Source organism: Scyliorhinus canicula, chromosome 15, assembly GCF_902713615.1.
Source record: "Scyliorhinus canicula chromosome 15, sScyCan1.1, whole genome shotgun sequence".
In the NCBI taxonomy this organism is placed as follows: Eukaryota; Metazoa; Chordata; class Chondrichthyes; order Carcharhiniformes; family Scyliorhinidae; genus Scyliorhinus; species Scyliorhinus canicula.
This window is the reverse complement of record NC_052160.1, coordinates 97,286,520-97,304,060: the sequence shown is the minus strand read 5'-3', so window position 1 is coordinate 97,304,060 and position 17,541 is coordinate 97,286,520. Positions and strand designations below refer to the sequence as shown.

The window sequence follows — 17,541 nt, the reverse complement described above, 5'->3', positions numbered from 1 at the left end:
CCCTGGAGAACAGGAGGAAGGAATTGGTAGGCTCCCGCTTAGGCGGGCAGGGGAGAGTTTTAGGTACCTGGGGGTGCAGGTGGCCAGGGACTGGGGAACTCTTCACAAACATAATTTCACCAGACTTGTAGATCAGATGGAGGAGGAGTTCAAGAGGTGGGACATGCTGCCATTGTCGTGGAGGTTCTTGTTCCTCTTTCAGTGCCTGCCCATCTTCATCCCCAGGGCCTTCTTTAGGAGAGTGACTAGCAGTATCTTGAGCTTTGTGTGGGCACATGGGACTCCGAGAGTGAAGAGGGTTTTCCTGGAGCGAGGGAGGGATAGAGGCGGGCTGGCACTGCCCAACCTTTTGAGGTACTATTGGGCGGCCAATGTGTCAATGGTGCGTAAATGGGTGATGGAGGGGAGAGGGGCGGCGTGGAAAAGAATGGAGATGGCGTCATGTAGAGGTACGAGCCTGGGTGCCATGGTAATGGCGCCGTTGCCGCTCTCCCCCAAGAGGTTTACCACGAGCCCAGTGGTGGCAGCGACCCTAAGAAACTGGGGACAGTGGAGACGGCACGGGGGGGAAAACAGGGGGCTCGATGGAGGCTCCACTGGGTGGCAATCATTGGTTCATCCCGGGGAACAAGGATGGGGGATTTAGGGGGTGGCAAAGGGTGGGCATCAGTAAATTGAAGGACCTGTTTATTGGTGGGAGGTTTGCAGGCCTGGGGGAACTGGAAGATTAATTTGGGCTTCCTCAAGGGAACATGTTCAGATACTTGCAGGTAAAGGCATTTGCTAGGCGACAGATAGAGGGATTCCCTCTGCTGCCCTCGCGGGGGACGATGGACAGAGTGCTTTCGGGGGTGTGGGTCGGAGAGGGGAAGGTGTCTGACATCTATAAAGGTAATGCAGGAGGTGGAGGAGTCGTCAGTGGAGGAGCTGAAGGCTAAATGGGAGGGGGAACTTGGGGAGCAGATAGAGGACGGGACTTGGGCGGATGCCTTGGAGAGTCAACTCTTCCCCATGTGCGAGGATTAGCCAATTTAAGGTGCTGCACCGGGCCCACATGTCCGGGACTAGGATGAGTAGGTTCTTTGGGGGTGAGGACAGGTGCACCAGGTGTTCGGGGAGTCCAGCGAATCATGCCCATATGTTCTGGGCATGTCCGGCCCTGGAAGAATTCTGGAAGGGGGTGGCGGGGACTCGCGATTTTTGGAGTTGCGGTGGAGCCGGGAGTGCAGGAGGTGTTCTGGCCTTTGCGTCCCTAGTTGCCCGGCGGAGGATCTTGCTACAGTGGAAGGATGCGAGGCCCCCAAGTGTGGAGACATGGCGGGATTTATAAAGTTGGAAAGAGTTAAATTTGCCCCGAGAGGATCAGTACAAGGGTTCTATAAACGGTGGCAGCCTTTTCTGGACTTCCTGGCTCAAAGATAGTTTCTAAAAAAAAATTTCGCTACGGTTATGTAACTTAACACTGGGTTAACTTAAGTTGTTGTTAATATGTTGGGTTGTTCATTGAGGAGAGGCGAAGGTTTATGATTGTTGTTCTTACTGTTACCGTTGGTATTTTAGTATGGTTTGATGTTGTTGTGTAAATTCAAAATTTTTCAATAAAAATTATTTTTAAAAAATCAAAAAAATCATCAGGCTTCACCAATAATGTTTCGGAAAGTAAATCTGTTCTCCTGACCCAGTCTGGCCTACATGTGGCTCCAGACCCATATATGTATGGTTGACTCTTAACTGGCCCTCTGAAATGGCTGAGCAAGCCAGGTACATTCAAGAAGGTGGCTCACCACCACCTTCTGAAGGGGCAGTTAGAGTGATCAAAGTGATGCTACTTTTGCCAGTGGAGAATGAAGGCCTCCGGAATGACCCTGTTATGGACTGAACTGATCTCTCCACAAATCTTCTCTACTTGTGTATCTATCGTATGCCCTGGAGAGAGTGAATTCCTCCTCTTCCTGTGCGAGGCTTAGCCTCATGCAGTTCAAGGTGCTGCATAGGGTCCACATGTCTGGGACGAGGACGAGTAGGTTCTTTGGAGGTGAAGACAGGTGTGTCAGGTGCTCGGGGAGTCCAGCGAACCATGCCCATATGTTCTGGGCATGCCCGGCACTGGAGGAGTTCTGGAAGGGGTGGCGAGGACGGTGTCGAGGGTGGTGGGATCCAGGGTCAAGCCAGGCTGGGGACTCGCAATTTTTGGGGTTGCAGTGGAGCCGGGAGTGCAGGAGGCGAAAGAGGCCGGTGTCCTGGCCTTTGCGTCCCTAGTAGTCCGGCGGAGGATTCTTCTTCAGTGGAAGGATGCGAGGCCCCCAAGCGTGGAGGCCTGGATCAATGAAATCGCGGGGTTTATCAAATTGGAGAAGGTGAAATTCGCCCTGAGGGGATCAGTACAGGGGTTCTTTAGGCAGTGGCAGCCTTTCCTGGCGGAATGGTAGGGAAATAGGTCGGCAGCAGCAGCAACCCGGGGGGGGGGGGGGGGGGGGGGGGGGAGAGAAGTGTGTACCTGGGTTTGTGGGATGTGGCGGGTGTTATCTCTTTCCTTTCTGTTGTTTGCTTTTTTTTTTTGTTTTCAAGTTAGCTGTTTTTGTAGGTGGGTGGGTGTTGTTCTTGGGTTTTTACCATGGTTATTCTGTTAATATTATTTTGTTGTTCATATTTTGTGAAAATCTTAACAAAAATTATTTTTGTTTAAAAAAAAAAGTTTGATTTTGTGCCTGAAAGCCCGAGTCCAGTGGTGTACTTCACGGGAATCAATGTGGTGTCCCCAGCTCTTTCTAGTGTACAGATAGATCAGAGAGGTTATCATGGAGATCTATAATACAGGTGTTAGGCCACAGCTAGGGTACTGTGTGCAGTAGATTGCTTTTATAAATATTTTTATTGAATTTTACATTTGTCCGCTATACAGGAGATGAAACGGTTTTTATTTACAATTTACATGCTTTTCCTTTTTTTGCACTAACCGCCTCCCCCTTTCTGCTTTCTGGGCTCCGTCTTAGGCCCTTTGTTCTGCAATAGTTGCTATTATCCATCGTTCATATTGTTTTTGTTCTTATGGCTTTGTGGGGGCCCCATGGCCCCCTCTTTGATCTTTCCCTTGGCACCCTCCTGGAGTTCCCTTGGGTTCCTCTCGCTGCACCACCCCCCTCCCCCCCCAAACCCCGGTTCACGTCTACTTTGTGTGGCCAAGGGCAGCACGGTGGCACAGTGGTTAGCACTGCTGCCTACGGCGCTGAGGACCCGGGTTCGAATCCTGGCTCTGGGTCACTGTCCGTATGGAGTTTGCACATTCTCCCCATGTCTGCGTGGGTTTCACCCCCACAACCCAAAAGATGTGCAGGATAGGTGGATTGGCCATGCTAAATTGCCCCTTAATTGGAAAAAATAATTGGGTACTTTGTGTGGCCGTGGCGGTTCCTATTGGTCCCCCCTCGCTATCCGTTATTGGCTTCAAACAGGTCTTGCAGCCGGCTGAATTGCCCCCACATCCGAAGCCATCATCCGACCCTCGGATGGTGTACTTGATCTTCTGCAGATGAAATTCCAACAGGTCTGCCAGCCAGAATGCAGCTGTGGGTGGTGCTGATGGCCAGCCGAGCAGGATTCATCAGCGGGCAATTAAGGAAGCAAATCAAGGGCATCAGCCCTCTTCCCCATACAAAGTTCCAGCTGGTCTAATATCCCGAAGACTGCCACTTCGGGCACACCTCAAAACTCACCCCCACAACCTCCTTGGACATCGCCTCGAAGAAGGCTGTCCAGAACTCGACAAGTCTGTGGCATGCTCAAAACATCTGGACGTGGTTGGCCGGGCCTCCCTGGGACCGCCCTGGGACCGCTCACACTTGTCCTCTACCTCCAGGAAGAACCTGCTCATTCTGGTTCTGGTTAGACACACCCTGTGCAGCACTTTAAACTGCATGAGGCTTAGCCTTGTGCAGGAGGTGGAGGAGTTGGCCCTTGTTAGTGTTTTGCTCCAGAGTCCCCACCCTACTTCCGTCCCTAATTCATCCTCCTGTTTCTGCCTTGCTCCATCTAGTGGTGCTCGTGCCCTTTCTAAAAGTCATCTGTATATGTATCCACCGTTCCCTTTCTCCAGACTGTCTGTGTCGCAGTAGCTCCTCCAACATTGCGTCCCTCGGGGCCCCGAGATTACCTCGTCATCACCTTGCGAGAAAGTTTTGGATTTGTAAATGTTGGGAGCTCCTGTCTGTTTGGTAGTTCCAGTCTCTGTCAGCTCATCTAATGTTGCAAGTCATTAGATGGTGCCCAGCATGGCTGATGGGAGCCTATGGTTACAGCAGATGTGGGCCCATGGTGGACATCTCAGTTAAGCCTGTGTTGTCTCATCTGGTTCCAAGTTTTTAGCCTTGTTATCACAACCGAGTTGGATGTGTGCTTTGCCAGCGGGGATCGAAGCGCTGTCATGGTGAGGTTTTGGAGGGTCGTTCGCGTGCAGGAGAACTCTTCTGTCCTCAGGTCCCTTACCCATCCCCTAACCCTCACGGCTGTGGCTGCCCAGCGGTAATTGAAAGTTCAGAAGGGTCAGGCCGCCCATGCATCTTCTTCTCTGCAGTGTTATCTTAGGGATTCTTCCCCCATACAAACACCATAATAATTTTATCTATACTGGAAAAAGGACTTGGGGATAAAAATCGATATGGATCTAAACAGGAAGAGGAACCTTGGTAGTACGTTCATCTTGATCATCTGCACTGTCCCTGCCAGGGAAAGCAGAAGTGCATTCCATCTCTGTAGGTCCTTTTTAAACTTCCTCTGCCAGACTGGTCAGATTCCACTTGTGGATCCATATCCAGTCATGGGCTATGTGGATCTCCAAGTAGCGGAATTTGTTTTGGGCTATTTTGAATGGTAGACCTTCCAGCTCTGCCCCTCCCCGTTCGGGTTCACCAGGAATACTTCACTTTTGCTCAGGTTGAGTTTGTAGCCTGACAAAGCCCTGAACTCTTTCGGGAGCTTCATGATTTCCTTAAGCCGTTCTGCAGGTCCAGGATTTAGAGGAGCAGGTCATCCACATAGAGTGAGACTCTGTGCTCTCTGCCTCCTCTTCAGATGCTCTCCCAACCTCTCGCATCGCGCAGGGCGATCACCAGAGGTTTAAGGCGAACAGGAGCGGGGGACAGCAGACATCCTTGCCTGTGCCCTGTGCAACTGGAAGTATTCAGAGCTGATGGTGTTGGTCTGAACGCTCGCATTGGGGTGTTGTACAAGAGTTTCACCCATGAGGTAAACTCCGTTCCTAGCCCAAACTGCTCCAGTACCTCGATGAGGTCCTCCCATTCAACTCTGTCAAAGTCTGCATCCAGGGAGACGATCACCTCTGGTGTTCTCTCCCCGGGCAGGGTCAGTATCACATTCAGTCGTCGTTTGATATTCTCAGTTAGCTATCTACCAGAGACAAAGTCTGTCTGGTCCTCCGCAACCACCTCTGGTACAGTCTCCAGTCTCTTGGCCAGGACTTTCACGAGTATTTTTGCATCTACGTTAAGCAGCAAAATGGGTCTATATGATACACATACCGTCAGGTCTTTGTCTTTATGGGTATCAGCGATATGGTGGCCTGTGTTCGCGCAGGGAGCAGGATGCCCTTTGCTGGCGAGTCTGCAAACATCTCCCGTAGGTGTGGGGTAAGAGCTGGTGCAAATTTTTGTAGATGTCTGCCAGCAACCCAAACAGTCCCTGCGCCTTCCTCGTCTGCACGGAATTGATACTTTCCATGTCCTCTCCCAGTCGAATTGGTGCTTCCAGCTCCCTCCATCTATCATCCCCCACAACTGGCATGTCCATCCATCAAGGAACTTTTTCATCCCAGAGTCACCGTCGAAGCTACTTGGTTGAACTTTTTTTGGTTCATCTACGAGTCCACCTCTGCTGTCCTTTACCTGGGCTATCTCCCTCGTGGCTGCCTGCCTTCTCAGCTGGTCAGCCAGTAGGCGGCTAGCCTTCGCTGCTTGTTCATACAAAATTCACTGTGTCTGGCGGAGTTGCTGCACTGCCTTCCTGGAGGATAGCAGCTTAAAGTCCATTTGTAGCTTTTTCCTCTCCGCCAGAAGCTCTACGGACAGGGCCCCAGAATATCTTCTGTCGACCTCCAGAATGGAGTTGATCAGTTTTTGCCTAGCCGCCCTCCCTCCCTTGTCGGCTATAATCTCTCCCCTAATCACCACCTTCAGTGCCTCGCAGTACATGGAAGGTGTCACTTCCCCATTTTGGTTGTTCATAATGTACTCACCTATGATCTGCGATGTTTTCTGGCAGAACCCCTTGTCAGTCATGAGGTCCATGTCCAACCTCTATGTGGGGCATTGGGCATGGCCCATCTCCAACCTCTCATCCATACAATATGGAGTGTGGTCAGAGATAACTATCACGGAGTATTCCATCCTTGCTATTCCTGGTAGCACCGATTTCCCCACAGCAAAGAAGTCGATACGGGTATATACCTTGTGCACTGGTAAGAACGAGAATTCCCTCTCATCTGGATGCAGGAACTGCCATGGGTTCACTGCCCCTATCTGCTCCATGAACATCCCCAGTTCCCGAGCCATGCCTGCCTTTTTCCCCATTCTGGGGTTTGATTGGTACATCAATGGGTCCACAGCTAAAGTCCCCCACATGATCAGTCAATGTATGTCAATGTCAGGGACTTCAGTCATGGTCTTCTTTATGAAATCCATGTCGTCTGAGTACGACATGGTTCGACTGTCCCACCCAGCCCTTCCTTACCCGCAGTCGGCCCTTATCCCTCCGGTGTGTCTCTTGGAGGAAGACTGTGTCGGCTTTCAAACTTCTCAAATGGGCGAAGACTCTGGATCATTTCAATGGGCCATTAAGTCCCCTGACGTTCCAGGTGATAATCCTGGGGCTTTTGTCCCCCACTTCGGCGGGATCAACCATACTAACCTGGTTACACGTCCCTGCACTCAGGGGGGGGTTTCCCTTTGTTCAGGGACACTCCAATGTCATCTTGTTCCCTCAACCTGCATCTTACCTGCTGAAGCCAATCTGAAACTCGTCCCTTTCTTATCCTTTTATTCCCCTTGTGGCTCCCCCATTCCCCCGTCCCACTTTCTATCCCCCCCACCCCCCTTTACCCCCCTCAGTCCCACTTTCTACCCCACTCCCCATGTCCCCCCCTTTCCCTATTTACCTCCCCTTACATTCCCCATCCCTGCCCCTGTGGTCATCACCCCTCTTGCTGGAAGGTGCACCACAGCCCTCCTTGCTTTCATGCTTTCCAGCTCTTGCTTTCCCTGCTAGTGTGGGGGCCCCTCTCCTGGGGCTAATCTTACCTCTTCCTGCTTGATAGCTGTTCCCTCTGTCTCATCTTCACCCACTCCTGTGCTCCGCTGCCCTTTCCTCTGATCTGGTGTTTTTGCTTAAAGCGTGGCAGTACTGTCCCGTGCAAACATTGTACAAGTCCATCACAGTTCTTTTCTTTCTCTGTTTTGTCCTCAACGTTGTCTTGTCTGCCCCACCAGGGTGTTGAAATAGTGTTCCTTGTTTTGGAATGTAACCCAGAGCCGAGCTGGGAATAGCATTTCAAATTTCACTCTACTTTTGTGCAGGGTCGATTTCGCCTTGTTGAATTTGGCCCTGCGCTTTGCCAGGTCTGCCCCAATGTCCTGGTACACTCGCATTCTGTGACCTTCCCAGCTTATCGCCTTTGTCTGCCTTGCCCACCACAGGATCTTCTCCCGACCATGGTACCTATGTAATTTGGCAATTATTTAGGACAGACACAATGGGCTGAATAGTCTCTTTTCAAATCATCGTAACGTCTTTCAGAAAAGTTTCAATTTTAAAAAGTAAATATGCAATTATCAACTGACTGCAAATTTGAGTTTCAAACTCCAAGATCATAAGAATTGAAAAGCATGAAATAATGGCATAAATTTAGGATATTAAGCAAGTAGGAATTAAGATTGTGTCGTGAGTGTTCATACCTCAGAAACACATGCATTTTTGTCAACTAACTAATTTGACCGTTCCCTCCCCCTAAAAATAGAGTCCGTCACTCTTGATTCCTGATAACTAATTTCTCAGCACTAGTTACGTGACATGATGTCACTTTATTGCCTTTCCAGTGTTTCAGATAATCAACTGCACCAGGATCTGAGGGAACTTCACTTGAAACAGAAGTACCAGCCACAGAAGACATAGAGCCTGCTCAGTGACAAACCAGAAACCAAATGCTGCAAAACAGTGCCAATAAAAATATGTTCACATGCCAGAATGAATTTGAACGAAACTTACAGCTCGAGGGAAAACAGATCCAACATTTCTGCAGCAGCCACCATCATCATGAGGGACATTATTCTATTACAGCCTTGTCAGTATCCATTACTTACTAAAATAGTGAGCACGACAAAGTAAAACCATGCACTCTAGCTACCCCACATTCATCCAGAACTCTTACATTTTCTCTCCTTTTTGCATTTTGGTGCAAACATTGAAGTTCTCAAAAGTGTATATCGCACCTCATCCAACTGCTCATCCTTCATTTCATGAACTTGAAAAGTGATGACAAGCAAATAAACTCAAGAAGCGAACTGTCATCGCCTTTTCCACCATTGGCAGTTATGATTTTGGCTGCCAAGGCTCCAAACTCTGCAGTTCCCCCACCCTCTCTGCTGAACACTCAGCGAAACCTTTGGTCCCCTACTGCTCAGCATCAAATTTTGTTTTGACAAAGCTCCCGAGAAATGACTCAGAACATTTCCCTGTATTAAAGATATTCTACAAACACAAGTTGCCATTACACCCAATATCTGAAAAAGATGCCAGGCCAGTAATTTTGATTCCTATCTGTTCATTCTATCGGAAAAACCCAGGTGCACTTTAAAGGTTATGGCAATACTTATGCAGCTAACATTATGATGCACCATGGATTTCAACACAGTCCCTCACTGCATTCAGTGGCGTCAAGGCACAAAAAAGATTAAATATCAAAATATAATTATAACATAACAGATTACATTGAAGCACAAAATATTCTTTGCGTTTTTCTACATGGTCATTATTAAAAATAAACAGGAGATATTTGAACAAAAATAGTAACTACTGTCCCCACTTCTCACTCATCACTATTCAATTTTCTCACATTGCCCTGAAAGCAATAACAACCAATTCTGGAACAAACTCAGCAGGTTACTTGGTCAAGTATATGAACAGCCAACCCAATTTACCCTCACATCCAATATCCACACGTGTACACTTTCTAAGTGCCACTGGATGGAAACGTTGGCTACTATTTTCCACCTGAGGCCACTCCACTGGCTGCTATCAACAGCTCGATGAAACTGCTGTTGATTAAGCTCAAATATCTTTCTGGCCAACAGGTCTCAGCCTCGCTCATAATTTTGCTGACATTTTTTTGGAGGCTCAATTTTCTGGGTATTTAAAAACATACGGAGTAAAAATTCAGCAAAACGCCTTAAATCAAACGCAGTGTCAGTTAACCAGGGAAACATGTAAGACCCTAGTTCAGCAGATTTTAATATAATGCGCAAACAAATAACATCTAGACAGAAACTTGGCCACCCGTCCGCAATTACGGATACGATCCTTAAAACATGTTTTGATATTAGATTCAATTGACATGTTCTCCGTGAAAATGATCCCTACAGCAAATTACTACTACAGAGTAGGTTTATGCGAGTGACAGTTTAACACTGAGCTCCCCCGCAGACATTTCACAATCTCTCACCAACTGGACCTTTTAAAACTGGTAAAAGGGAGACAGCGTTAAATTTATCAGTGACAGTGTTCACAACATATTTATTGAAAGGACGTTTGAACCAAAAAACGTGGAGTAACTGGTGTAAACCCCGAGTTAAATCCTGATGAATGCGAGCAGGTTTAAAGTGGATGAAGCTACTGTTGCCGCCGCTATTCCCCTTCACATCAAAGCAGCAGCAGCGCGGCCCTGGGGCCGGTGCTGATCCACAGCCCCTTCCTCAGAGCCGGCTCCGCCCGCAGACACAGTCCCAGCCTGCTGACCACAGACTGAACCCCCATCGGACCCACAACTGACCCCCCCTTCCCCCGGACACTGACCACCACCCCCTCCCCCGGACCCACAGACTGACCTCTCTTCCCCCACCCCCCCCCCCCCCAACCCCCGGGGACCCACAGACTGACCCCTCTTTCCTTCACTCCCCCCCCCCCCCGACCCGCAGACTGACCTCTCTCCCCCCCCCCCCCCGGGGACCCACAGACTGACCTCTCTTCTCCCCCCCCCCCCCCCCCGGGGACCCACAGACTGACCTCTTTCTCTCTTTCCCCCCCCCCCCCTCCCTCCGGGACCCACAGCATGACCTATCTTTCTCCCCCCCCCCCCCCCCCCGGACCCACAGACTGACCTCTCTTCCCTTCCCCCCCCCCCCCCCGCCCCCCCCGGACCCACAGACTGACCTCTCTTCCCTCCCCCCCCGGGACCCACAGACTGACCCCTCCCCCCCCCCGGGACCCACAGACTGACCTCTTCCCCCACCCCCCCCCCCCGGACCCACAGACTGACCTCCCCCCCCCGGACCCACAGACTGACCTCCCCCCCCCCCCCCCCCCCGGACCCACAGACTGACCTCCCCCCCCCCCCCGGACCCACAGACTGACCTCCCCCCCCCCCGGACCCACAGACTGACCTCCCCCCCCCCCCCCCCGGGACCCACAGACTGACCTCTCCCCCGCCCCCCGGACCCACAGACTGACCTCTCTCCCCCCCCCCCCCCCGGACCCACAGACTGACCTCTCCCCCCCCCCCCCGGACCCACAGACTGACCTCTCCCCCGCCCCCCGGACCCACAGACTGACCTCTCCCCCGCCCCCCGGACCCACAGACTGACCTCTCCCCCGCCCCCCGGACCCACAGACTGACCTCTCCCCCACCCCCCCGGACCCACAGACTGACCTCTCCCCACCCCCCCGGACCCACAGACTGACCTCTTCCCCCCCCCCCCCGGACCCACAGACTGACCTCTCCCCCGCCCCCCGGACCCACAGACTGACCTCTCCCCCGCCCCCCGGACCCACAGACTGACCTCTCCCCCGCCCCCGGACCCACAGACTGACCTCTCCCCCGCCCCCCGGACCCACAGACTGACCTCTCCCCACCCCCCCCCGGACCCACAGACTGACCTCTCCCCACCCCCCCGGACCCACAGACTGACCTCTCCCCCCCCCCGCCCCCCGGACCCACAGACTGACCTCTCTCTCTCTCCCCCCCCCCCCCCCCCGGGACCCACAGACTGACCTCTCTCTCTCTCCCCCCCCCCCCCCCCCCCGGGACCCACAGACTGACCTCTCTCTCTCTCCCCCCCCCCCCCCCCCCCGCCGGACCCACAGACTGACCTCTCTCTCCCCCCCCCCCCGGACCGGACCCAACCCACAGACTGACCGGTCTGCCTCCTACCTGGACAGGTGTTTGAGGATTTGCTTCTTGATGAGCCCGGCCATGCTGTACTCGGCCCCGGATCCTCAGCGACCCTTCCAGTAGTGTCCTCCCACTCTGGCCATGGCTCCGCGGCGCCCGTTGCTTTCACCCAGCCGCAGCCGCCACGGAAAGACCGCCCATTCCGGGCAAGATGGGCCAGCGACGGAGCGGGGGGCTGGGGAGCAACACTGCTCCACCTGGTGGCCAGCGCCCCCAGCACACGCTTAAACGTTGGAATAAGAGACGAGGGTTCCCTTCACTTTCAGTCTCTGTCCCTGCACTCAGGTTCAGGATGTTTGACGTAATTTACTGTTATTGAGGATTGCTTTCTTTACGCTTTCTTTATGCTTCAATTCCATTCCTCCCGGATCAATCCTCTTCTCCCATGTCTGAAGGTCATTCTGTGCATTGCATCTTAACGTCACTGGCTCCCTCCAGTGTTTCAACCCAGCATTATTCTTCTTGGTGTCCCTGTCCAAGCATCAAAAAGGTGAACATTGGACTATATCTTCTCTGAATGCCCACACGTACTGCATTTCAAGTGAGAATAACAGGATAGTGATCAGAAGCAGGAGCCATGGTTGATTTTCCCTTCTCTTGATTATGTGAAACCTCAATCAACCCGAGATCGAATTATGTAACTGCATAAAGTACGTTAACTCTTCATGTGGCTGAATTCTTGCCCCCACTATCCCAGACCAGTATTCAATTGAGAGGTAAAAGCTTCAAGGCCATTGGGGGATCCCTGGCGTGCCATTCCTGTGCAAAAGACGAAAGGACATGAAAGAGGAATAAACCTGATCTATACAAAAAAAGAGGGGAGAAAATAAATAAAAGGACACAGTAGCTGCAAATTCCCCAGTATCAGTAATCAGTTCCAGCCCCATTTGGTCCCGAGTCGCAACACGGGTGAAATAAGATTTTATTTAAAATAACCAAGGTCCATTTTTTTTATCTGTTCATGGGACGTGGGCGTTGCAGGCTGGACCAGCATTTATTACCCATCCCTAAATGCCCTTGAGAGGACAGCTAAGAGTCAACCACCTTGCTGTGGGTCTGGAGTGAAATGTAGGCCAGACCAGGTAAGGATGGCAGATTTCCTTCCCTAAAGGACATTAGTGAAACAGATGGGTTTTTACAACGACCGGCAATGGTTTCATGGTCTTCATTAGACTTTTAATTCCAGATTTTTATTGAATTCAAATTTCACCATCTGCAGTGGTGGGATTTGAACCTGGGTCCCCAGAGAATTACACTGGGTTTCTGGTTTACTAGTCCAGTGGAAATACAGATGGCAGTTAAGGGTTATTGTATCATTGTATTGACAAACATTGTTTAACTGGTAACTGAAATTTATTTGTATTTATAAGGTTAAAGATATTAATACTATGTTAATAGTAACAGTTATTTTGATAGACCATATCCCTATCTGTACGTGAAATCACTCTTGAGTAAAATGTCCTTTTCTCACGATCTTACAAAGATAATAAAGTGTTGGGGTTTCTGTCCAGTATCCTAGCAACTGTTGTGGTCTGGTCCAGGAGCATAACAAAATGTCCTGGAAAACAGGCTGCATTAACTTTGAATTGTCTGCTTAAATGTGCATTCCGATTATGGGTCCACAGATCAAAATAATAAAATAACTTAGAAGAAATGGGAACAAAGGAAATAAACAGGAAAGACTGTAACACCAGCATGATTTGGAAGGTCACAGATGTTTATCTGAATCTAGACTTTCCAGAGCTCTGCTTGTTAGATTTCTCCATCACAGAACTGGATAAAACAATGGCGAGAAAGAAGTTAATCATCCAAAATGAAAGGTTGCACGGAATCAACACATTGGGCCTGTCTGAGGATCATCAGAAGAACCCTGTTAAGATATGGAACATGTTGGAGAATCAGTTTCTTTTAAAGTAAACTTCAGGATTCACTCTTTGGAGCTAATGGCTTCTGGACAGTGGGCACAAGTGAACAGTGGTTTTAATAGTCTTACAACTGAGCCTGCCTGCGACGAGATGAACTGGCAGCAGGCTTACAACTGCAGAGCTTTATACTTCCGGTTAGTGGGAGGAGCCATGGGCAGAGCCATGGGCGGAGCCAAGGGCGGAGCCCAGTACAAACTCCTCATCTCCCCCTATGGGCAGAGCCACGCAACTGCTCATATACAGAGCCCACAAGGACACAATACATGTGATACAACACAGTGTGAATTACTAGGTTTATAATTCACCACAGTGTCTTGCAGGAGCAGCTGGAGATGGGACGGATCCATCCGGTGTGCCCCGCCCCCAGCCAGTAGCACAGCCAGAGCTGCCCCGTGAGCCAAGCAGCGACAAGAGCAGCTTGGATGATGGCCCTCTACCTGAGACTCAGGAAACCCTGGAGCTCAAGTCGGAGGATGACACTGACTTTCCATCACAGCTGTCTCCAACACCCTCCAATCATCGCGGAGACACTCACCTCGGTTGGGCACTTCAGTGAGGAGTCTCTTCGGACACTCTCTGGTGTGCACCACACAACTGATCCGGTCCAGCAGGTGAAGGTAGCGGCACCCGAGGGGCAGACGGTCGGAGTGCAGGCGACCTCATGAACTAGCTGCCGTCTAGACGAGTTTCAGACTTCTGGAACAGACAGTCCCATCGATTATGAAGGTGCAGTCATAGAGCCAGGGGCTACATGAGGGTTGTCGGCGAGCATCCAGCACCTGTAGGTGCAGTTGGAGGAGTCCAAGCGCTTGCAGGAGCAGGAGGTGGTGCCGATAATGCGTGCCATGCATGCCAACACCGCACGGGTGGTGTCCGTGATGGAGGCAATGTATCAGCATGTCAAAGGCTTGGGGCATTCTGTGCAGGTTCTGGCCGTGGCCTAGGATTGGATTGCCGATTCACAGGTGACCATGTGTTCGAGCCACCTGGAAATCGCAGCGGTGCTCCTGAGCGTGGCCCAGTCACAGCAGGCCATGGCGAAGAATGTCAGCGGCATTGCCCAGGCGCTGGCCGACGTGGCGCAGACACAGAGGGAGGCGGCCCAGTCCCTGCGGGAGAAGGCGCAGTCACTGGCTGATGTGACACAAACCCAGAAGGTGGGTAGTGTGGCACAGTCCCAGACGGCGATGGTTCAATCCCTGTGCTCTATGGCCGCGAGCATACATACCCTGGTCAAGACCAGAGCGAGCCTCCAGGACTGCGAGGGCCAGGTGGCGGGGAGCCTCAGGGGTTAGCTCCGCTCGCTCTCCCATCCCATGGAAAAGCCCGTGGGCCATTGGGCAGAGAATATGATGGGGCCCATGCCAGTAACTCCTGTGGGGGAGGTGCCAGAACACTGCAGCATCTCAGACTCCCTCCCGCCCCTCCTGTCCCTGGTGCATCTGGTGGGCAGCGGGTAGAACAGGGCAGCACCATGCAGTGATGTTCTTTGATTTCTGAATGAGGATGGCTTCGAAGTGTAATGTCCATCAAGCTTCGTTTTGAGCAAAGCTAATTTATTTACACTGCACTAAATAGATTTGACTTGCTTGCTAAAATATAAAAGATAACAGGTTGACTAAAACTATGTTTCTAACAACAGAGCTCCTGATAACACGACAATTCACTACCTTGCCTCACAACCTCCTCCTCGAATCAAGAGTCTCACGTGATCCACGTGTATGCTCTTGATCGCCAGCTAGTGTTTGGATGTAGTTACAGTAAATTGTTAACCCTTCATTATTCTTACAATACAAAAATTGTTACATCCCACTTTCTTTGAAGTTGTTTGAATATGCTTTTACAGTAAATTATGCTTGTTGAGTCTATACATGTTATTGACCATCTTGTTAACAATTTTTCTCTTTTTTACAAATTAAGTCTGTCTGTTTTTTTTCCTGAGACGTGTAGATCTTCTCAGTGCAACCTTGTCTTGCAGTTGTGTTTGGTTATTCTCCAAAGCTTCTCCATGGTATTGTTCCAATGCTGCTGTCGTTGTGTTTGCTGCTGAAATGATGTCTTCTGGACATACTGTTGGAGCTGCTTTGAGTAGCTCTGTATCTATTGTGATGTTTGGAAATGCGGGTTGAGTCGTCTTTACCTTAAGAAATGCTCTGCGGGACAGCAGAGCTCCTGAGGGGGGAAACACGGTCGTGTCCCATTCCCCGCGAAGAACTTGCGCCTAAGCGCGCAAACAGGTCCGACTGAGCCCCCCCCCCCCCCCCAATCTCGCACAGCAAGAGAGCGCGGGAAGAAGAGCGGCAACCCGGAGCAAAGTCATGGACTGAGCGGTTGGGAGCGGAGTGAGGAGTGAGCAGCGAAGAGAGAGAGACCCCGCTCTCCCCTCCGGTGGCAACCATGAGGCGAGCAGCGACACAAAGGAGAACTCCTGGCCCGATGAGAGCTCCTTCTCTCAACCCTCATGACCCGGTGAGAGAGAGAGAGGGAAGGGGAAAAAGAAGGGGAAATAAAAGGAAAGGAACTAACCACAGAACAACCTCAGGGTAAGGAACAGCAGCATGAAGAGAGAGGGAGACAGGTGGCTGGAGGAAAGAAAAATACCAAAGTGAAGGGATGCCGAGACAAAAGGAGCAGCAGCAGCGAAGGAAAAGCGCAGGAGCGGCGGACGCGCGGGCAGGCGGCCCCACGACATAAGACGGAGGTTCGGGCGAGCCTGGAAGGGAAAAGGATGGCGGACCAAACAGCAGAGCAGGACGCAGCGACCAGCATAAAGGAGACGCTCTGGTCGGAGCTCCACGCAATGGTGAAGGAGGTGCTGGCAGAGACAACACACAAAATGCAGCAGACCATCGAAGGCTTGGGAAGGAAAGCGGAGGCACAGGAGAGAATGATTCTGGAGTTGGAGAGGGCCGCCTCAGACCAGAGAGGTGAAAAGGTCGGTAACGTCCCAGGGGAGCCGAAGAGGGAAAGTGGAGGACCAGGAAAATAGGTCCCCAGACGGCAGAACATTAGAATAATGAGTCTGCCAGATGGGGTGGAGAGCAGAGACCCAACAGGCTAAATCTCCCAAATACTGGGCAAGTTAGTGGGAAGGGAGAAATTTCCAAACCCCCCAGAAGTTGACAGGGCGCACAGGTCGCTCCGACCCAGGCCCAAAGCCGAGGAGCAGCCCAGAGCGATTATCGCGAAGCTGCACCGGTTCCAAGACCAGGAGAAAATCCTAAAGTGGGCCCGGCAAATGAGATCGAGCACATGGGAAGGGAAGAACACAAGGGTGTATCAGGACATTGGCCAAAAGAAGGGCTGAGTTCAACAAGGCAAAATCAGCACTGTGCAAAAGCAAGGTGAAATTTGGGATGTTATTCCCAGCCAGACTCTGGGTGACATTTAAGGGGAAAGAGCTGTACTTTAACACCCCAGTGGCAGCTGATGTGTTCATTAGATCGAATAAACTGGGGGAGGAGCAGCCACGGGGATGGAGAAGAAAAATCGGAACAAAGAGCGGAAGACAGACCACAAACAAGGACAATAAGATCATGAACTGTGCCTTTTATGTTTTGCGCGGAACTGTGCTGCCTCGTTTCCGGGCTTGTCTCCTCTCTCAATGCGATGGCGGGGGGGTGAGGGCGGGAAGGGGGGGGGAGTAGAGCGAGGAAAATTAGGGTGAGAAAAGCGGACAGGAGGGCGAGACAAGGGCCAGTAGGAGGAAGGTTAAACAAGGCCAGAGCTGGGCGAATACTGAGAGGAGGGCCACCGGACTAGTGAGGAGGGCCAGCACGGGAGGGCAAGAAGGCAGGAGGGCCACGGCGCACCTCTCAGGGGAGAGGGAGTGCCTGGCACAAAGACGGGGTGGGGGGACGGGGGGGAGGGGAATGGAAGGGACTGGGGGGAGAGGAGTCAAGAGGAGAGTGCAGAACAAAAGAGCAGCAAAGAGAAGGGTGAGGTAGAGAAGCAGTACAGACACAGGCCTTGGCGGGAATGGAACAGGGTGAGGAACCAAGATGGTGCAGCAAGCAGCCACTCGGGAGTGCATCAGGATGAAGGGAGAACCCGGAGTGCAGGGGCGCACCCATGTGGGGTACACATAGCTGCCGGCCATGTTGGGTGCCCCCTGGAAAAAGGGAAATCCCGGAGCGCTGGGGCCCATCCCATGGTGAGAGCGGCGAC

The 17,541-nt window shown here is 51.6% G+C and overlaps 1 protein-coding gene across 2 annotated transcripts in view; it reads right to left on the bottom strand.

Annotated features, from left to right (window-relative positions):
• uhrf1bp1 (UHRF1 binding protein 1) overlaps positions 1-11,712 on the bottom strand; it is a 226,761-nt gene extending 215,049 nt beyond the window's left edge. The window contains exon 1 of one of the 2 annotated variants that reach the window (XM_038821140.1): positions 11,429-11,712. In XM_038821140.1, the coding sequence (XP_038677068.1) occupies positions 11,429-11,472 (44 nt within the window). In that variant the 5' untranslated portion in view covers positions 11,473-11,712. The remainder of the gene's footprint in view (positions 1-11,428) is intronic. The other variant, XM_038821138.1, reaches the window with a different exon arrangement.
• Between the last annotated feature and the right edge of the window lie 5,829 nt (positions 11,713-17,541).